This window comes from Lissotriton vulgaris, chromosome 11, assembly GCF_964263255.1.
Source record: "Lissotriton vulgaris chromosome 11, aLisVul1.2, whole genome shotgun sequence".
Taxonomy (NCBI): Eukaryota; Metazoa; Chordata; class Amphibia; order Caudata; family Salamandridae; genus Lissotriton; species Lissotriton vulgaris.
In genome coordinates this window covers 268051084-268071633 of record NC_141699.1, presented here as the reverse complement: position 1 = coordinate 268071633, position 20550 = coordinate 268051084, and the positions used below count along the sequence as shown (strand labels likewise).

At 42.9% G+C, this 20550-nt stretch overlaps 1 protein-coding gene across 11 annotated transcripts in view; it reads left to right on the top strand.

Moving 5' to 3' along the window:
- MTMR3 (myotubularin related protein 3) overlaps window positions 1-20550 on the top strand; it is a 1591444-nt gene that overhangs the window by 659773 nt on the left and 911121 nt on the right. For all 11 annotated transcript variants that reach the window (XM_086943220.1, XM_086943217.1, XM_086943214.1 and 8 more), the window contains one exon: window positions 1811-1907. In XM_086943220.1, the coding sequence (XP_086799346.1) occupies window positions 1811-1907 (97 nt within the window). The remainder of the gene's footprint in view (window positions 1-1810; window positions 1908-20550) is intronic.

Here is a 20550-nt window from a genome sequence, read left to right as displayed (position 1 = left end):
CGTTTTCGGTAACGTTTCAGAATTCTTTTAAAATTCAACATTTTGTTTGGGCGGGGGGGCGCATTTTATTGGTTTGTATAGAAAAGTACATAGTATGATATCAACAAGGTGCAAAGCATTCCCCCCTTATGTCTCTCGCCCCCGTACACAAGCAGAGAACTAACTCGCCGGGCTGCATCAGCATCATTAACCACCATGCATGCAAATTCCGGTCTCTAAATTAGCTGGCTGATTGTCCCCCGGCCTAATGGTGATTCCTCTATAATCCGCCCGTAATTGCCAAGTTTTTTTGCACGTTTGGGGGCAACCCCATGTCTCATAAACTGGATGTTCTCTGCTCATACACCAGTCAAGGCCTTTTTTCTATTTATCAATCGAGGGCGGTGTGCCTGCCTTCCAATGACTAGCAGTGTCCCTTTTAGCCAGCGTAAGTCCAAACCACAACAATGTTTTTGTATAATGTCCTTCTACCACGTCTGCAGTGATGTGTAATATAGTCAGTTTCGGTTCCTATGGTTTGGGCCACCCTATCATACAGCCCAAACAGGAAAGTATCCCTTTTCAGTAAGCTTTTATCCTTTGACACCTCCATATGGTATGCATAAAGTCACTCTCTTACGATTGGCACCAGAGACAGAAGGGAGACGCAATCGCACCCTATTAGTTTACGCCACTTAAGATGCACTATTGAAGGCATTTCAGTTGTATCAAACAGAGGCGCATTACGATTGCCGAGTACCTCTGGGATGCTCTGGCTTCTGCCCATTCCCCTTCTGTAAGGGCCCCAAGATCCCACTCCCAGGTCGCACATAGTGTGGCAAAGGAGTCTAACATATGGTGTATCAGAGACTTATTGTCTCCTAACTCCTCCAGAAGAAGTTTTGCTTCCCGGGGGTTATATTTGGGGCATTCACGCATTCATCTCCCATGCTGTTAAGGCTATGTATGCAGTTTATACTTCCAAATATTGGAAGCTATGCATAACCTTATGGAAATTGGACACGGTCATGATTCTGGGGATACGTAAGAACCGGAAATACAGAGGACTTGGCCAGCTTAATGAAGAGGCCCAATGTCTCACCAAAAACATGAAGGATTTGAAGCATCCTGGAACCAGAGGTCTCTGGGTCGGTCAAGAAGATCAATGCATCATTAGCGTATAACTTGATTCTATCTGAGATCCCTGTCCCTCACTGGCACATCAATACAAATCCATTCGGCCATGGGCTTTATGGCTATAGCAAATAACAGCAGGCATTCTTGACGTGTGCCTCTCCTGATGTCAAAGTGCTTAGAGACCGCGGTCATCACCTGTACATGGGTGGACAATTTAGTGTATAGAAGCTGCACATAAGTAAAAATTCAACATCTTTTGATGTATTTTCGCCTTCTCAGCTCTTGTGTACTGACAGTAGTGTATAATGAACTTTAAAGAATAGTGTACCAAAAAGGTGCCTTATTACTTTGGTCCAACGTTCTCACTGGAACTTTTGTTGACTCAATTGATGACCAACTCCGTAACTTAAATTTTAACAAAATGCAAACCTCTGAATTTAGATTTTATATTTTATTGAAAATTTTGCTGGGAAGAATCCTCTTAACCTTCTTGATTTCTGGTCCTGAACGCATTGGGGAAAGTAGAAGGTTTGTACGGCGCCACCTGCATGAAGCAAAGAACCTCTATAGCTATTTAATTTAATTCTGCTACTGAATGTGTTGACTTGAGTTTTTTTATAAATAAATCGTCCAAAGGTAATTAGTTCCAGAGAGTATTATCTAAATATTAATGTGTTTATTTAATTTTTCTTAGGTGAACATGTCTCGTCCAGGTTTAAGAATGAGGTCGAAAGGATGGGTTTTGATATGAACAATGCCTGGCGAATCTCAAACATCAATGAGAAGTATAGGTGAGCATTATATAAAGGTCCTTAGTCTTTGTGAACAAATATTTTTTGTGTTGGTATGCCAACATGCCTCTTTCCAACCACGTCATGAAGCTTTTTCATTTGGGATTTCGATTAGAATGGGCACATCTAAAAGAATGCCAAATTTTACAGCGGTCTGGTCACTGCTTTAATTTAAATATGTATTTTTTATTTTTATGTGTGACATAGAGACCGCTTTAATTTTAATGCAAGCCTCATGTAATACAACAAATAAAACATACATACATAGAGGGGCTTTGGGTCAGTTCTCTTCCTCCATTGACCTTTCAGGTGTCATTTACATTTTGTGTCTGCCCACCACTATACGCGACAAGGGGCAGTGGGTTTCCCCACTTCAGTGATTGGCGCCTTTGCTTTGTGAATGTGGTAATTGTGCCCGATCATATGAGCACATCTATCTAAATAGAAGTGTACTCCAGGGCTGATGGGCCCATATTTTACTTTGCCAGTGTTTTTATTCCTTCCATTCTTTTTCATTTTTATGTGTTTGAGCTATGGTTTCAGGTTACAGTAATTTAAGACCAATGGTTAATTTTCATTGTGCCAATGGCAACCATTTTTCTGTGATGTGCATTAAAACTAAAAATAATTTCTATGCCTCTTGTAAATAGAATACCCTGCTAGTAGACACCCATACAGTTCTATTAGAATGATATGAAAAGACATTGGTGGAATCCCAGGGACGCTACTTTGATCTGGCTGTTGTGGCGAAGGGCCGACCACTGAACCTTCTATGTGCTTATGCCCCCCCACGGCATTGGACCCCTTTCAGACCCCTTTCCATTTCTTTGGGCCTTACAATAATTGGAGTGGATTTTAACACAGTTCTAGACCCTGCAGTCGATTTCACGGGGTCCCCATCAGAGGTGCCTTGTAGTAGATCCTAGTCTTTGCAGGGATGGGTTGGCTTCCTGGGGCTATGTGACGTTTGGAGACTTTGGAATCCCAGATTGTGGGAACATACCCACAGATTGGCTACCCACCATACTTATGCACGTATTGACTTTTTATGTCTGCTACAGACATCCTCTTGGTCTCTCTGAGACAGATTCTTCCCTGAGGGATATCAGATCACGCCCCTGTACTATTACACGTAGGTTCCCCGGGTGCTACAATACGTCCAGTGTGGAGGCACGTTGCGCTGTACCTTTAGGATACGGACTATGTCCAAGAAGTAGGGGAGAAAATAGCGGAGTACTTCCTAAACAATGGTGACTCAGTGCATTCTGGAGGTATCTCATGGGCTGCATGCAAGGCTACTATAATTGTAATTTAATTTATACAACTCTTACACAACTGACGAGGCGTTAAATCGCTTTTTTTGTCGAGTAGCACGGTACGCCAAAACCCAAAGAGGATTAGTGGTGAATTAGTGTAGGGAGATATGAAATTAGTTTGATCGGTGGATATGCGAGTTTATTTGGACTGAAAGATGATCGTGGAGGGATAGAAGAGGAAAGGGTTTGCATTTATATAGCACTTGCTACCCCTGATGGGTTACTGAAGCACTTTTTGGCGGATATCATGCTACTCCGGAACCCAAACAGGATTAGTGGTATAGGGAAATTTGAAAAGATTTTGAGCGGGTGACATGTTAGTTGGATTGAAAATGATAATGGAGGGATCTAGATAGTTGTTTTTTTTGGGACGTTCATAGCAGTAGGAGTAAATTATGGATGAGTATCTTTGACACACTCACTTACTCAGACACACACACTCTCACTCTCTTGGGACAGGCTCTACATAAACAAAGGAACTAATAATGACTCTGGGGACCGCCACCCCCAGAACATAGCTGTTTACTCTCACTTGGCTGGAGCCTTCACTACTCTTGCCAGGCGAGACCAAACTAACTCTGCTCCCACTCACTGGGAGCGGAGTTCACATCTCTTTAAAATGGATGACAGAATTGCTCCTACAAAGGGAGCAGCATTTTTGGCTCCCTACGTGTGGGAGCAATGCCGGAGCCCGCTGAGGCTCTGAGCCGGAAGGGACAGTAGAGGCCTTGAGGCTCACCCCACGATCTCCAACGCAGTACATTAGGTGCCCTGGCTTCCTAACACCAGAACCGACGCCCAGACTTCTCTGAATAGGGCGGAATATAAGTACAGAGCCCTGCATATGACGCTCTTGAAGTGTCAGTACCCTTGCTGTCCGGCAACCCCGAAGTGAATGCACTTGCTCTTGAATCCTGGTTAAAGCAGAATGTCAATGCATTAGCCCCTCTAATAACTCACACTTCCAAGAAGGCTAGCCCTTCAACTCCCTGGTTTAATGAGTTTCTGAGAATCAGTAAAAAACGCATGTAAACGCTTGGAGAGGAAGTGGTGTAAATCCTAAAAATCTGAGGATAAACTGGTCTGTAAGGCGGCTCTGAAATCTCACTATATTCATGTTAAGGCCACCAAGAAAAACTATCTGCAGAATAATATAGAAATCTCCAACAATAAGGGAAAGGACATTTTTAATATCATGAAGTTGTTCATGACCCCAAAGGCTGCCATTAAGGAGCCCTCGCACTCTGCTCAATGGACTAGCCATCTGGCTTTGTTCCTTCATGAAAAGATTTACGATCCAAGAATGCTTTTCAGAGGGGCCTGCAGGTGACCATGCTCCGGGGCCTGATCCTGCCATGGAGTGTCCCACCTGGCAATCCTCTGCACTATTGCAGGTACCTTTTCTGCAGCCTGAGATATTCTTCGAGATTTTGAAGGGCTTAAAGTCTGGCTCGCCCGTTTATGCGTATCCAGCAAAATTACTGGCCTCTGTGTCCGTGGTCATTAACCTGGTGGTCAATAAGGTGAGGAACTCCTCTCTCTCAACGGGCCTCATGCCTTCCATCTGGAAGCATGTGAAAATTGCTCAACTCCTGGAGAAAAAAAACCTCTGCTGATCCGAAGGTGCTTGCTAACTACATGCCCATTTCTCTTCTTCCTGCTCTTTCTAAGGCGCTGGAGAAGTATGTGAATAGAGTAATTTCGGACTACGCTGAGAGTCTTAAATACCTGCACATTACTCAATCTTGCTTCAGGGCTAATTATAGTACAGAAACGGCTCTGTTGGAAGTTACCGAACATATCAAGGAAAAGCTGGACCAAGGTGGCAGAGCTATCCTTATTTTATTGGACCTGTTGGCGGCCTTCGATACGGTCCCACATGGCCGTCTCCTGGAGAGGTTGAGTGATCTTGGTATAGGCGGATCTGCGCTTGCATGGTTAGCTTCCTTTCTTGAGGACAGAAGCCAGGAAATTGTCGCGCCTCCTTTTGCTTCCCCATGCCCAATCAGAAAGTGGGGGTCCCTCGGGGCTCTGTTCTAAGCTCCACTCTTTTCAACCTATATAGGTCACCCCTTGCATCTCTGGCGGACGCTTGTGGGCCCAAAATAATATCATATGCCGATGATACGCAGCTCATTTTCACCTGAGAGAAGAGAGTGAATTTGGATGGTGAGAGGATTAGATCATGCCTCACTAAGGTGTTAAATTGGCTCAATAGGAACAACTGAAATGTAAATCGGAAATTGTCTTTTTTGGCTCTCCGTCCATGGAGGACTGGAGACTTTGGTGGCCGAAGGAGATGTCTCCACCACTCTCAGCCCAATCCACGGTAAAAAAAATCTTGACATTTATATTGACAGCACTGTCTTTGAGACCTCCAGTTCAATCCGTAGTGGGCATTTGCTTTGGCATGCTACTTATGTTGAGAACGTTTCTCTTCCCTCACTTGACACCAGGAAAACTGTGGACCCGGCTCTGGTTACTTCCAGACTGGACTACCCAAATATTTTGTAGCTGGGCCTTCCAGGTAATCTTCTCCAGCGCTTCGAAGTGGTCCAAAATGTTGCGGCCATACTTGTCCTTAGGCTCAAGCCTAGAACCCAAATGGCCCTTATCCTAAGGAATTACACTGGCTACCTATGAGTAAAAGGATCAAGTTTAAGGCCCTGGTATTGTTCTCCAAAGCCCTTCATGGTAAGGGTGCCGGCTACCTCAGTCAGCCACTACTTGGCTGCCAGATTCCTGAGGTCATCCTCCATGGGCCTGGCCTGTGTCCTCGTTCTAGCTCGGGCTGGAGGCAGATCTTTCAGGCTTCTGGGAGCTCAAGCGTGGAAACAACTCCCGGCTTCTCTCAGATTTACGGCTGACCTGTCTGTTTTTAAGAAACTTCTTAAAACCTGGTATTTCAGTGCTAGGTGAGGGCGTTAGGTCTGTTAGTTCGTGACTATTAGTATCGGGACTCTGTTGCTGAGTAGCCATGCGCTCTATAATGCGCTTCTTTCATTCATTCTTGGTGGGCTCCAGGGCATCCAGAAGCAAGAGGTCAGGCCCCAGGGGATGAGGTCACCAGGGACAAAATTTGCCCAGGTAGGGATGCCCCCCCCCTCCTCATTAAGTTTTAGTCGGGCCGTTCTGGCCCTGATTCTCATTTTACAGAAACTAAACCTCAACAGGAGGCACTTACAAATATAAACATAGCAGGTGCCCCAGTTCAAGCTAAACTTCTGTAAAGGACAATTAATCCTAACTTCCTGGGCTTGGCCAACGCAAAGCAAGTGTGTTTTCTCTGTAATTCCACATTGAAAGACTATCTGAAATACTTCATGGAGGTGAATGCATCATTGATTTATTGGAGTACAGTCTGTAGTGACTGCAGTGGCTTTTTTCTTGGCCTCTCCTGGTGAGGGCAGAGTCCATGGTTCTCCCTTTACGAGTATGTAAATCGCCTGGAAGCTCCGCCCAGTAGGCCCCATCCACCTTAGTAGTATGCAAAGGTCTTCCTGCCTTTAGCCAGGATGGACAGCTTACCAAAAGGGCCCCCTGGCGCATTTCAGGCAGATTTTGGTGACCTGGCGCAGGGAAACAGTGCCACTCACACAACTTATGTTAAAGGACTAGCTGTACCCGGCCACGCGTTACTGTGGCGCAGTCTGGTTAAATGGAAGAGAAAGAAAAGAGTTAGCTCTCTTTTCTAATATGTTTAATTTCACAATGTTTGTGGGTACACAGTATGTTTTTGTGACTATTGTCTCTATGCGTCCCTTGAAGTTGTTGCGCAGCAAGCAAATCGATAGGGTCTGTTCGGCCTTTCGATTAAAAACATGCATGTAGTGTACACGTGCGTATTGGAATCCAACGTTGTGTATATATAAACACGTGCTAATGTTGCAAAGTGAACCAACTCCTCCCTGCCCCCTCCACCCACTTCCCGATCTGCCATCCTGACACCAACTGTCCATTCTAATATATGTAGACTATTGTCTCTATGCCTCCCTTGTAGTTGTTGCGTAGCAACCAAATCGATAGGGTTTGTTCGGCCTTTCGATTAAAAACACGCGCGTATTGGACACGCGTGTCTTTGAATCCAACGTTGTGTATATATAAACATGCGCTTAATCGAATCCAACTTTGAGTCAACATTTCAAAGCAATTGGTTAAGAACTTTCGGAGATTTAAGATTTTGAACAAATGAACATTGACATTTTTATGTGTCTGTTTAGGCTTTCGATTAAAAACACACGCGTATTCGACACGCGCGTATTGGAATCAAAGTTGTGTATATAAAAACACGCGCATATTCGAATTCAACGTTGTGTCAAAATTTCAATCAAAGCAATCGGTGTTTAACTTTCGGAGATTTGCTATTTTGAACAAACATTTACATTTTTATTTATATAGATTGTTTAAGCATGGAAAAAAACTGAAATTTGCTGTGGTTCCGCTATGTGGAATCAGTCTTGAAGGAGCTCGGCCTGCATGGTCTATTTAGGGAACCCTTAACGTGCAGAAGAGTCCCAAAGAAAAAGGTCTCCCGTATATTTATTGCACAGGCAGACTATAAGAGGAAGGAGCAATACAAAGGAAAAGCTACAGTCGTCACCTACCACCTGAACCCGTCACTGTCGGAGAGAAGGTTTTATTATGTAGCAGATGTCACCATTCCTCAGCACAGATTCATACTGTATGAATGCTATTCCTTTATTGTTAGGATACCCTGAGAAAAAGTATAGCCATGCGGAGCTCCACTGATGTCCATGTGACTCCCTCTCAAGACAAACTGAACTGCATCTGGTTTTATTTTGTAGGCCCTACAAGAAAGAGAGCTATCACTTTCTCAAGCCCCTTTTAAAGGAGAAGAATATTAAGCAGTGTCGAGTTGCACTCTTCTTTTTAAAATCATTAACCGACTTTTTTTTTTTTAAGACCTTTATTTATCAGTAATAAACAGTACACAGCTTCTGGCCTACAACCTCTGGGGCCGGCCGCCAACTCAGTTCGCATAAGTAGTAAGTTCGAAAGTACACAGCCTAGTAGCCGCCAACACAGGGGTGCAGCGGCATAAAACATTTATATATGCGTTTCAGTCCGTGCGTACAGTATTGATTCATGTAGGTCTCATTTTTATATTTTATAACATTAAACGATATAAACATAAAGTTACTACATTCGGTCATCAGTTACACAAGAGTGAGCATATTACCCCTAATCTGGTTAGGTCGCCCAGCGTTCGTTTTGTGTAAGTGGCTTAAAGATCACATTAGTTTGGTATCACTATATTCCGCCATGTTGGGGTCATTATGCACGATGATCAGTTGTTACCCTATGTACCCCCCCCTCACCACACCGTTCCGTACATACATCCCGTTGTTCCCTTGAATCCCTACCTCGAGCTCCCCGTATCTTAGTCTTCCTCCCCCTCTTCATCTGATGTCAAGGAGTCATCTTCCTCTAGTGGTTCACATATGTCCCCCCTGAATGCGTTCCATGGGGTCCATATCTTGTTCCAGCGGGCATGCTCTATTTATGTATACCGTCCTCTCTACTATCATGATCCTGTCCATATTTTCGCACCACTGTGTTAGCGTTGGACTACCCGACTTTTTAACATGTTTTTCACTAGCCTCTTTTCTTTGGGCCTGTATGAGAAAAAGGAAGAGGGAGACAGCTTGTATCTAAGGGTCATGGAAAAGTTATCCACTACTGCATCTTAGAGAGTGACTCACATAAATAAGGTTGAGGTTAAACGGGCACCTATATTATATTATCATCCTTTTATTTTTTTATTCTTATACAATGGACATGAAGTATTTTATGGACATGAAATTGTTACTTTGTATTTATTCTGTGCTTTTATGATCTTTTTTAAACTGATCTAATAAAGAAATGAATCAATGGTGACCTGTTCTTGATACTGACGAATATGAGGACATCTTCAACAAATAAAGAAGCACCTACTTCATATAGTTAAGAGGTATAAGTACAGTATATGGGGCTATGCCAAAGGTATACTCAGAGGTAAGGAGAGGGCAAGACTTAGACAAGTTACATTCTTTAAGGATCGTGTCCTTAGGCTGGAGGCGCGACTCACCACTGCCAAACCCGAGGATAGTCTTAGACAACTGACAGTAGTCTGGTAGGAGATACGGAGCCACTTGCTGGAGACTGTGAAGCAGATCTGGTGCACTTCCACCAGGATGGGGTGACAAAAATAGTAAACTGCTGCATTGGCTGGCTGCCATCCTGGCCTTTAGTTAGTAGGATCATACCTAAAATACATGACTGTGCAGGCCACACCCATATTACTTCCCAAGTATTTGCTCAGGCATTCGGAGGTTACTGTACGTCGCTTTATGTGGCAGTCCCATGCCCAGCAGTGGAGAGTACTGACCCTCTACTTGCCACCGTGACATTGCTTTACAGTTCAGGCGCATAGAGGGAATACCTTGAGCAACCTATCACACTCAAAGAAATTGGAGAGGCTATGCAGGACTGGTATCTAGCAAAACACCCCGACCTGATGGCTACCCAACAGAGTTTTATGCCAAATACAGAGAACCTCTGACTCCCCACTTATTGCACTTATATGAAGAAGCGGGGAAGTTGGGCTCTCTTCTGTGGAATCTTGACCAAGTAGCCATTGTGGTTATACCGAAAGTGCAACCCACTTTGGACTCCTGTGCAGACTACGCCCCATTTCTCTGATCATTGGCGAGATTACGACCTTTGCAGCCATCCTGGCTCCCCGCCTCCGGTGGGTCATTGTCACTGTAATCCACCCTGATCAATGTGGCTTTATGCCCGCTAGATGCATGCAGCATTGTTTCAGATGCCTACATGTAGTGCTGGTCCACCATCTCCTCCTACTATCCCCACTAGCACTGCTTCTCCTAGACTTTCAGAAAGCATTCAACACCGTGGACTGGGCGAACCTGGCCAGAGTCCTGGTAAGGACCGGGTTTCAACCCTGATTTCGTGAATTTGTCTGAGTGCACTATTCCAGCCTAACGGCCTGAGTCCAGGTCAAGATGTAGTCTCTGGGGAATTCCCCCTTAGGAGGGGGACCCGGCAGGAAAGTCCCCTATCCTTTTTGTGCTGATTATTGAACCTTTTGCACCACTTGTTAGATGCAATGCTCAGGGGATGGGAGTGGGATGAGGGCACGATGACTGCATTGTGTTGTATGCAGATGACATGTTTTTGTTTCTCTCAGACCCCAGTAGTAGTGGTCTGCATTGCCACCAGTTACTGCAGTTCTTTGCGGAGGCTTCAGGCTTAACTCTTAACCCTGCCAAGTCTTTTCTGGTGCCGTAGGCCCCTTCAAGAGATTGTATTGATTGGTAGACCAACATACCACATATGCAATCTCCATTTCAGATATTTAGGTGTTGCACTCCCGGAGTTGATGTGGTCTCTTATTGTCACTCCTCTCACTTGCATGATTAAAGCCGACCTCGCGAAGTGGCAGGCACGGCAACTCAACATCATGGGCAGGATCGTCTTATATAAAATGATGGTATTGCTTTATATTTTCCAGAACTTCAGGACAGAAATACGTTTATTGTGTGATTAATTAAAACCTAAACAATATAGCACATTGGACATGGAAACATTTTTTTTTTTAAACAGTTGTGGCTATCTTATTAATAATATGATTGTTCAAAATCGACTGCCATTGGGATTTGAAGAGCTTGAGTACCATATGTCCATCACGATCTTGTGAATCCAGTGAAAATTAAATGCATATTTTACAGTCAGCAGACATTTCATAGTGGGTCAATTGCTATTAAGTCAAAGTGCACAGTGCATTGAGATTGATAGGACTTGGGTACCATATGTCCATCATGATCTTGTAGTATCAAAAGAATAAAATCGTGTTTTACAGTCGGCAGTCATTGCATAAAAGATCACGTAGTAAAACAAAATGCCATATGCATTTTATATAATCCGAGATCATCGCTGCACTTAAGTGGGTTGTTTTAAGCTGATCCTGCTCCGCCTTGAAGTATTTGCCAATTCGGGCCACATCCGAGGGGACCGTCGTGATAGATATCCAGGTTGTGGCGTCACTACAGGCCCTTAGACCATTCATATTAGAAAGAGTGGCTTTAATAACATCCGCCTGGGATAGAGTAGTGACCGGCAGCAGCAAAGTAAGTGGGGGAAAGATTCAAGTTTGTAACCACACAGCCTACACTTCACTATATTGGAGAGGATCAACCAGTTTGGGTTAAAGTTTTTAGTTTGTAGTATCATCTGTGTAATCAAAATTTGAGTGACGCATGCTTTCCGAATTGAGCAGCTAAGGTATAGCTGTGGCTTCAGGCCAACCTGGTGTTCGTTGTCATACGAGCCTACCAGGGCTTGTGAGAATGAGGTAGTCTTGATATTTTCCACATCAGCAAGTTTCGACAGGAATCTTGTCCGTTTCTTCAGTAGGTTTTTCACAGCCAAGTGAGGAATCGAGGGAGAATTTAATACACTTAGAGTATCTATTTGGAGGGTATCTGCTGAGGCCATCAAATATGTTCTCAAGGGGCTATTTTTGGTATGGAATATGTTTTGAAGGATAAACCTCTAGGTGCCAGGCGTGGCCGAAATGCATCTATGGTAGTATTTCATGATAGAGCCCATGTTGGTCAAGTTTAGGGCCTCTAGGCCAAATTCCATTCTCACCATCGATCCCCTTGGTATAATATGGCGTCCCAAAAACTATTTTGTAGGCTTTTAGATGTCATTTTTCCATGCTTTTCATGAAAAGTCCTGGGAAAGCCTCACTGCCATAAGTGATGGCGGATGGTAATGTTGCCCTGAGTACTTTTCGAATTGGTACTGAAGAAGGGCTTTCGAGGGAGACATTTTCCAGAACTTTCCTTGCATAATTTCTCGCCACTGGTTTATGGAGATTGATTCAATGACTCGCTCCTTTTTGTGGGGTGATTCCAGACCGGGACTGGATTTGCCCCTTGTCAATGAGGGACCTATGATGGTGGGCTTGGTATGACTAACTTGTATCTATATTACCAGGCATCCCATTTCGTGATCATTAATGACTGCCCTAGTGGAGGGTGGTCAGACCCAGCTTATAGACTGGAGCTTTGCACTTTAGGATTTCCCCATATTATGGACATGCTCTATGGCACTCCTGTTCCCAGTGCTCCCTGAGGTGACTAGAATGGTTTTCAAGGTGTTGAGAGATGCCCTTCGCCGTATGGGATAGTGGCAGACGCTCACTCGGCAGACTCCCCTGTGGTAAGGTACATGGTTGAGGAATGTGGTGGCGTTTGAGGGGTTTGGCCTATGGGACTCCATTGGTATCACTCAGCTGCGTGTCCTCTTTTCAAGCCCTTCAGGAGACCTATGCCCTATCGAAAACACAATTCCATAAGTATTTACAGTTATGCCACGATCTGCTGTTCACATCCCAGGGGAACTGCTGTTCCAGAGTTCAGCCCTGTTGAGGCAAAGATAATGATGGGGGCACTAGGGAGGGGAGGTGTGGTCCAAATCTAGTGTACATTAATTACTAATGTCCCCAACACACTGAGTATCCTTAGATCTCGATGGGAAGGCTGGCCTGGTGACTTAGAAGACGCAGACTGGGCGACATACTGATGGCTCCTAGGGTCATCACAGTATCCTCAAAGCTCCGTCTTATGCACAATTATACTATTTACATTGTGCATATCTCACTCCTGATAGGATGTTTAGGGCGGGCCTGACTGCTAGCCCTGCATGCTATCGTCGTTCCCAGGCCCCAGCGGACTTCTTTCACATGGTATGGTCCTGTCGCATAATAACACTGTTTTGTGAGGCAGTAATTGCAGAACTCTCAGAGGTGTTTGAGATGGAGATTGAGCTCTCCCCTCTGGCAATTTTGCTGCGGGTGATGGTCCATATGGTGGCCAAGAGTAATATAGCGTTCCGCTGGAAGACTTCGGAGTCTTCTACATTATCGCACTGGAGGCGTGGAGCGGACTTGTACGCTCAACAAGAAAAAAACACTGTAAGGAGAAAGAGGGTGTCTTGCCAGACATGTCAAGATATTGGTCAAATGGTATGGAGCTACAGGCTTGGACCCGTTCTGAGGCATTGGGTGCTGTGATGTTGTTGGTTTTCCATTATAATGTACGAGTATGCAATGTTATGTTAATGTTTTTATTGATGTATGCAACTGCTCGGACCCTACAATTGGTTGGACATGTAACCTACTGTGTATTTAAAAATAAAGAAAATTTGTTTTCAAAAATAAAATGTCATGAAAAGGCTATTTTTTTAAATTTAATATATGTATATTATTATGCAGGTGGCTGCTGCATTTAGGTGTCCATGTCTTTTTTCCTTTTTCTTTTAAGACTGCTTGCAGTAAAAAAAAATGCCCTGCATAATTTTGCCAGTGCTAGACGTTGACTTTGCAAATGCTTGATTTTATTTTTTTCTCTAGTCCAGTCGTTCTTAACATCTTGATTTCTGAAGACCCACACTTAATCATTACTGGAACCAGGAGAATCCTGAAGAGCATTTTCAATGGTTTGAAACACAAAACAATACACAAAAGATACAGAAGCAAACCTTCATCAAAAAAAATACACAAATAATGAAACTTTTTATTTATTTCATAAACAAATACAATACAAAACAAAATGTTAAAAGGAAGGTTGGAGCATTTCTAAATTCAACTGAGCCCGCTATCATCCAAACTATCTTCTGGTTAATTTACTTGCACTGTACCCATGAATCCATCAATCGGAGTATACTAACTTAATTTTTATCCTCCAATTTCAGATTCCTTTACATTTACAGAACGTCTTTAACACTTTTAGTTGTACATTTTGCTTCTATAATATAGCTACTTTATTGTTAATAATATGTAATTTTCTAAGCAGTTGAGCCTCCTGAGTATGCTTTGCTGACCCCAAGGTGCCCCGGTTAAGAACCACTGCTCTAGTGTTTGCATTTGGGGTTCTGTTCTTATTGATCTTTTTTAACACGGTTTAATTTGTATTGGTATTTTTATTTCCCATTTAACTAACCCATTATCTGCTTTTGCTGCTATATAGAATTATAAGACCTCATCCATGGCTTTTTCAGATTGACATGCGTGTCCTAGTTTCCATCCGACACAAGGTTAACTGCTTGCTCTGGCTTGCTTGCTCATATGCTTCCAAAACAATAAGAAGATTTTTGTTGAGAAAAGGAAAGTTTTCATCATCCAAGTCTCTCCTTTCAGTACAAGGAAGAAGGCGGTCTACAGCAATAGTTGTCAAGAGGCCCTGAGTCTCTGGATCTGGCTGGACCAGCAGGGTATATCCCTGGTGGTTCAACACCTGGCAGGTCCCCTGAACGCCAGTGCAGACAAACTCAGCCGTCGATGCCTAGTGGTTCATGAATGGCATCTCCATTCGGAGGTGGCCTAAGGACTCTTTCAGCAGTGGTGAGAACCTTGATTAGATCTTTTCGCATCGGCAGAGAATGCGCATTGTTTTGAGCGTTGGAGTTTCCAATGCAGCTGTCACTCGGAGATCCTTTACTTCTCGAGTGCAGCTCAGGCCTCCTATACACCTTTCCACCCATACCACTCCTGCCCAGAGTGCACAAGATCAGGAGTGACCAGGTCCAAGTCATTCTTGTGGCTCCAGACTGGTCTTGGAGAATTTGGAATCCTGAGCTTCTCCAATTGAGCATCCATCCTCTGAACAGGCTGCCCCTTTAGGAGGAACTTCTTTTGCAGCAATAGGGGAGGATCCTCCACCCAAACATGTCAAATCCGCCCCTTCTTGTGTGGAAATTGAGCAGCAGTAGTTAATAGCATTCGGCTTTCCTCCAGAAAATTTGAAATGGTATTTTGGCAGTCAGACAAGCTTACCACCAAGACACTGACAGCCTTCCAGTGGAAGAGATTTGTAAAATATTGTACAAAAAGATCTGTCAATCCTCTTTCTGCTTCCCTCTCTCAGGTCTTACTCTATATTCTGACCCTAACCCAGCAAGGCTCCAGTCTGGGCACTCTCAAAGGGTATCTTTCGACCCTGTCTGTCTTTCAGAGGCTGCCAGACCAACCCTTTTTATTTAAATCCCCTATCATAAATAGATGTCTCAAGGGCTTGTACATATGTTTCTTTCTGGCCCTTTCATCATGCCTCAGTGGGATCTTAATTTGGTTCTCTCCTTCCTGATGTGGGCTCCGTTTGAGCCTTTGCACAACTACCCCCTCTGCAGCTTAACATCAAAACAAGGTTTACTGTCAATACCATCTGCCAGGATTGAATTGCAGGCGCTGTCATCCAAGTCTCCTCGCCTGACCATCTTTCCAAATAAGTTGGTGCTTCGCAGTAGGGCTTCTTTTGTACCACTTGTACCAGTCTACTTTGGGCAATCTTTCACCCTACCCACTTGCTACGCTCCTCCACATCCCTCTAAGGAAGAGGAGCGACTCCACCGTCTGGACCCAAAAAGAATGTTGTTGTTCTACCTTGACCGCACTAAATATTTCCACATGGATGACAAACTCTTCATGGGTCCGTGTGAGTGCAGAAGGGTCGTTCTGTGCAGAAAAGGACAATCTCTCTATGAGACGTAATTTGCATCAAAATCTTTTACGCTATGGCCAAAAAGCAGTCCCCTCAAGGACTAAGGTCTCATTCTATCAGATCTAAGGCTGGTACCAGGGCATTACAAAGTGGTGTCCCAGTCTTCCATATTGGTCAGGCAGCAACATGGGCATCTCTGCACATGTTCACTAACCACTACTGCCTGGACAGTCAAGTCAGCAAGGGCAGCCTTTTTGGCTGCTCTGTCCTGCAGGACCTCCTGGTCTAACGTCTGCAGTCCTTCCTCCGGGGATGGTATTGTTTAGGTATCTAATCAAAGTTAAGGATTCAGTGGATTGATGAATCTATCAAATGGACCAGTTATTTATCTTCGGTAACATCTTAGGTGGTAGAGACCTGATCTAGCTGCAGATTCCTCACTGACCTATCCATCCTCCCTGCACTGCAGACAGGTTTTTAGGCTCAGGGCTGTTCCCTTTCAGGGGACTAGTGGTTCAGAAACACACCAACGTCAGTGCAATTCATGGCTGTGTCTTCCTTGCGTGGAAAGCTGTGAAAAGTAACTGACGTCAGCACGCTGAGGTGGCGCCTATATAGGTGATGCAGATGTGTCAATGGCTGAGATGATGCAGACGTCACGCTGAGCCAAATGATGCCACCGAGCAGGTGTGCTAAGGTATTGCTCGAAGAAATAACTTACAGATCCAGTCTGAAGCATTGGAAATTCAAAGGTAAGGAATCTGTGGCTAGATCATGTCTCTACTAGATAAGGTGTTACCCAAGGTAAGTAGCTTGTACTTTAAAGCAGAAGAATTGTAAGCAATAGGATGGTGATGGTCTCCATGTCTGTGTTAGAGCCATTATACGTGACAACAGTCTCTCATTGCTGAACACCAAAAAAGCTTAGAATATTCTGGCAGTCCTAGAGTAGAAGAAGAAGCCAAAACATGTTTGAGGGCAACAAGGGTCTGTTCTGCAGCATTTGTCCATAGGATAGGATCATAGATGGTGTGTGTAGTAAGATCTTGTAAGGGGGTTCTCACATACTGTATAACCAGGTATTTACTGACTGCAGTATCCAGCTATTTCCAAAAAGATGTAATTATGAGACTGTCTAGTTGGACAGCGCGCAGCTATAATAGCATAAATGTGGTCAAGGGCAATGTGTCGTGCCCCATTGTAAATGCCATGTCCTACATAATCAACCAGTAACTGACTGAAATTAAGTTTATCATTAAAAATCTTTCGTCCATGGTGAGCAGGAAAGCAAATTGTATCATACAAAATGCTTCTTAACAAGGAGAGGCAAGCAATTATCAGTATACTGGACAAAGACTTAATCGGCAAGTAACATGAAGGTATTGAGATCTATTCTTCAGGGCTTGTGAGGAGATGAACAGTGACTCATTATATCCTTCTACTAATCTTGCCCATGTGTCCTTTTCCTCCCAGTGGGTGAAAAAAAAAGACTTGCTATCTGGCTTATGTAGAAAAGAAAGCCTCACCCACATTGGCAACAGTAAAAAGAAAACAAGCATTTGCAGTTAAAGCTATTGGTGTTGTATGTGGTGTGCAGTGGAATGATGTTGGTTGAATTGGAATTGTTAGTTGTAGAATTTTGTGGTGTGGAGTTGATTTGTGTAGTGGAATTATTTGACATGGTGGCATGAGGATGGCTGCATAATTTGTAATCAGTATGTGCACACTATCTCTTAATGCAAACAATATATCTCTTAACACAGCTGTTTGCTGCCATTCATGAACAACAAACTGTCATAAGTGCAAATGACACTTATAATGTGCATTGTTAAAGGCAAACTAACTGGCTTTAATGTACAAACGCTTTGAAATAGCATTTGTGTCCAACTAGATTTGTGTTTTATCTCTAAGCCGTTTGTGCATGTAGTCGCACAGTTACACATGAAATTACACACTCCCAGAAATCATCGAACACATGCATAGACATTTAAAGTTGCACATATACATACAAATATGTATAGACATTTAAAGTTGCACATATACATACAAATACATACACAAGCACATACATAAATAACTTTCAGTAATTCTCTAGAACGTACACCAGCAGACCATTCAGGACATCACAATAGAACTCACACACATATAATACAGACTGAAACTGCATAAAGCAATCCTTCATTTAAGGGTTACTATGCTTTTTGGCGGCTCTCAAGGTAATGGGACTGTACACCATAGATAAAATGTCTATAGGAGAAAAACATAAAGGGGTATATTTGTGAACTTGCCACTTTGAAGTTGGAGGCTGGTAGTATATGTCACAATAGACAAAGCACAACACTGGGAAATAATGGGAGAATAAAATTAGACACCAAGAAAACATGTACTTTACAAAAACAAGCTAATGATTGAAAGTACTTCTCCCGCACAGTCAAGTTCTGCTCCAAAATCATTTATTTCTTCTGTAATTTGATCGATTTAAAAATGCTGTTTTTAAGCCTTTATGATTTGAATCATGAATTATTTATAATGGACTGAAAGCGGACAAGCATTTTCACACTGATCAAATTAAATCTGAATTAATAAAAGATCCTAATGACACTTTGAGTCCATGTATATTTTTCTCACAGGAGAGTTCCAAAGCACATAGAGGCAACTGTTGGTCTGGATTTCTGATGTCTGCTATCAGGAAAACATGTAGATATTTCAAATTCAAGTGTGCGCTCAAAACGCCAAAAGAAGCGCAAAATCCCTTCTGCGTTTGTGCTGCAAAAAAGAACAGTATCAAGATACAGCCGTTGTTATTTACAGCGCTTAGAAATGGCAGATATCTGGTATGAAGCTCTATGTAAACAAGAAAATACTTTTATTTTTATACAGCTAATGGAAAGATCGCAACTCCATTCAAACGTGAGGGTGTGAAACTTAGTCACAATAATCATCAAAGCACCCAGATTTAGTCTTCAATTAATTTCACATACCCATACGGGGAGGGAGGGTGTAACTTAAAGTTTATCGACTTCTTTACAAGTACCTGAATTCACTTTATGCAGTCAATCCAATCCTAATGATGGCCGTATTACATCGTCAACTGGACATTGGGTATAAGGAACAACTTCTTATGTACTACTGATGTTATTTTTAATGCCTATGTTGAATAATAAAATATAACATGATTATAAAAAGAAAATAGTGCCTGCTGAGTGCAGGACAGGATTTTCCCTTAAAGAAAGCCTTATGCCAGAGAAGAGCTGCCACGGACCACCTGCAATCATGAATAGCTCTCAGCACAAAACGCACACATACATACACACTGCTCAGTGCAAGAAATGAAGACTGCCAGGCTGCAGATCCATCGAAACATAATTGGAGAAGAAGGGTTGTGTGAAAAACGACGGAAGAAATATGTGTAAACTGATTATGATAGAATGTTCTCTGGGTATGTTTTCCGTTACTCAGAAATCCTTTGGCTTTGTCGCTTGTAAGCGAATTGGCGATTTATGGAAAATAAATCCAGGCTGTCATTTCAGTCCTGTTACAGCATACAGGACGGGCATCTTGCAGCGTAAGAGTCAACTTCCTGGTTTCTATGTCTATTTACATGACTAATGCACGTTTTTTTGCCCAGAACTTTTTATTAATGAAACCTTCTACTATATGGCCAGCCACACGTTTTTTCCTGGGACCGGTCCGTTTCGATTAAAGATGTTTAACAGACATCCCAAGATAATACTAGCACCTATAATGACTTTCTGATTTCGCCCCACAACACGGCGACAATTCTACACCTATTTGAGTCTCCGGGACTCATAATTATTTTGAGGGTTTACATCTTTACTTTAAGCCTTGAAAAAGTTATGGATGTAATGAAACAAGTGTCGGCTGTTCATCACCAGGCTGTGTTATTTATCCATTAACTAGAATTGGACCATCGCTATCAAACTGTATAATATCTGATTGTTTACAACAAATGCATGTATTGACGATGCTATATAAGAAACATTGTACAAGTGAAATACTGTGTAATAACCAAACAACGTACAAACTATTAAATTTAAGAAAATCCCAGTACCACATAACAATTGGTGTCTCCTGTGATTCGGGCTACCTAAAATGTATGAAGGATTTGTGCTTTAAATGAAATTAAGAATGAGTATTAGGAGTGCTGGGGTGTAATTGTCATATTAGGTTTAGCACTGGTATCTGGCTAGATGATCGTGCACTAACACCCAGAGTAGTGGGGTGTTTCGTTACCTTGATTGGCACCAAGACATATTTTTCATAGAACTTTAATTAGTACTACGTTACTCACGTCAAATCTTCTTTGTACTGATGTTCGACTCCTTGTGCCACCACTACTTGCAGGGCAGGATTTTCCCTTAAAGAAAGGTATATGTCAGAGAAGAGCTGCCACGGACCTCCTCCAATTACGTATAGCTCCCATCACAAAACACACACATACATACACGCTTGAGAATGCAAGAAATGAAGACTGTTGTGTGAAAAACTGCAGAAAAAATGTGTGAATAGATTAGAATGGGTGCTTACAATGTATTCTGTGCATGTTTTCCGTAACTCAAAATCCTTTGGCTTTGACGCATGTAGGCGAATGGGCGATTTTATGGAAAATAAATCCAGGCTGTCATTTTCTCAAAATGGTAACCGATAGAATGAACATTGTTTAATACTATCCATATGCACTTACCTAAAACAGGTCCCACATCTGCTGCTTCACAGCAACATGGCAGTTGGGTGGAGGGATGAAAATGAAAGCAACACAAAGTTGGCCAGTGGGAAGTA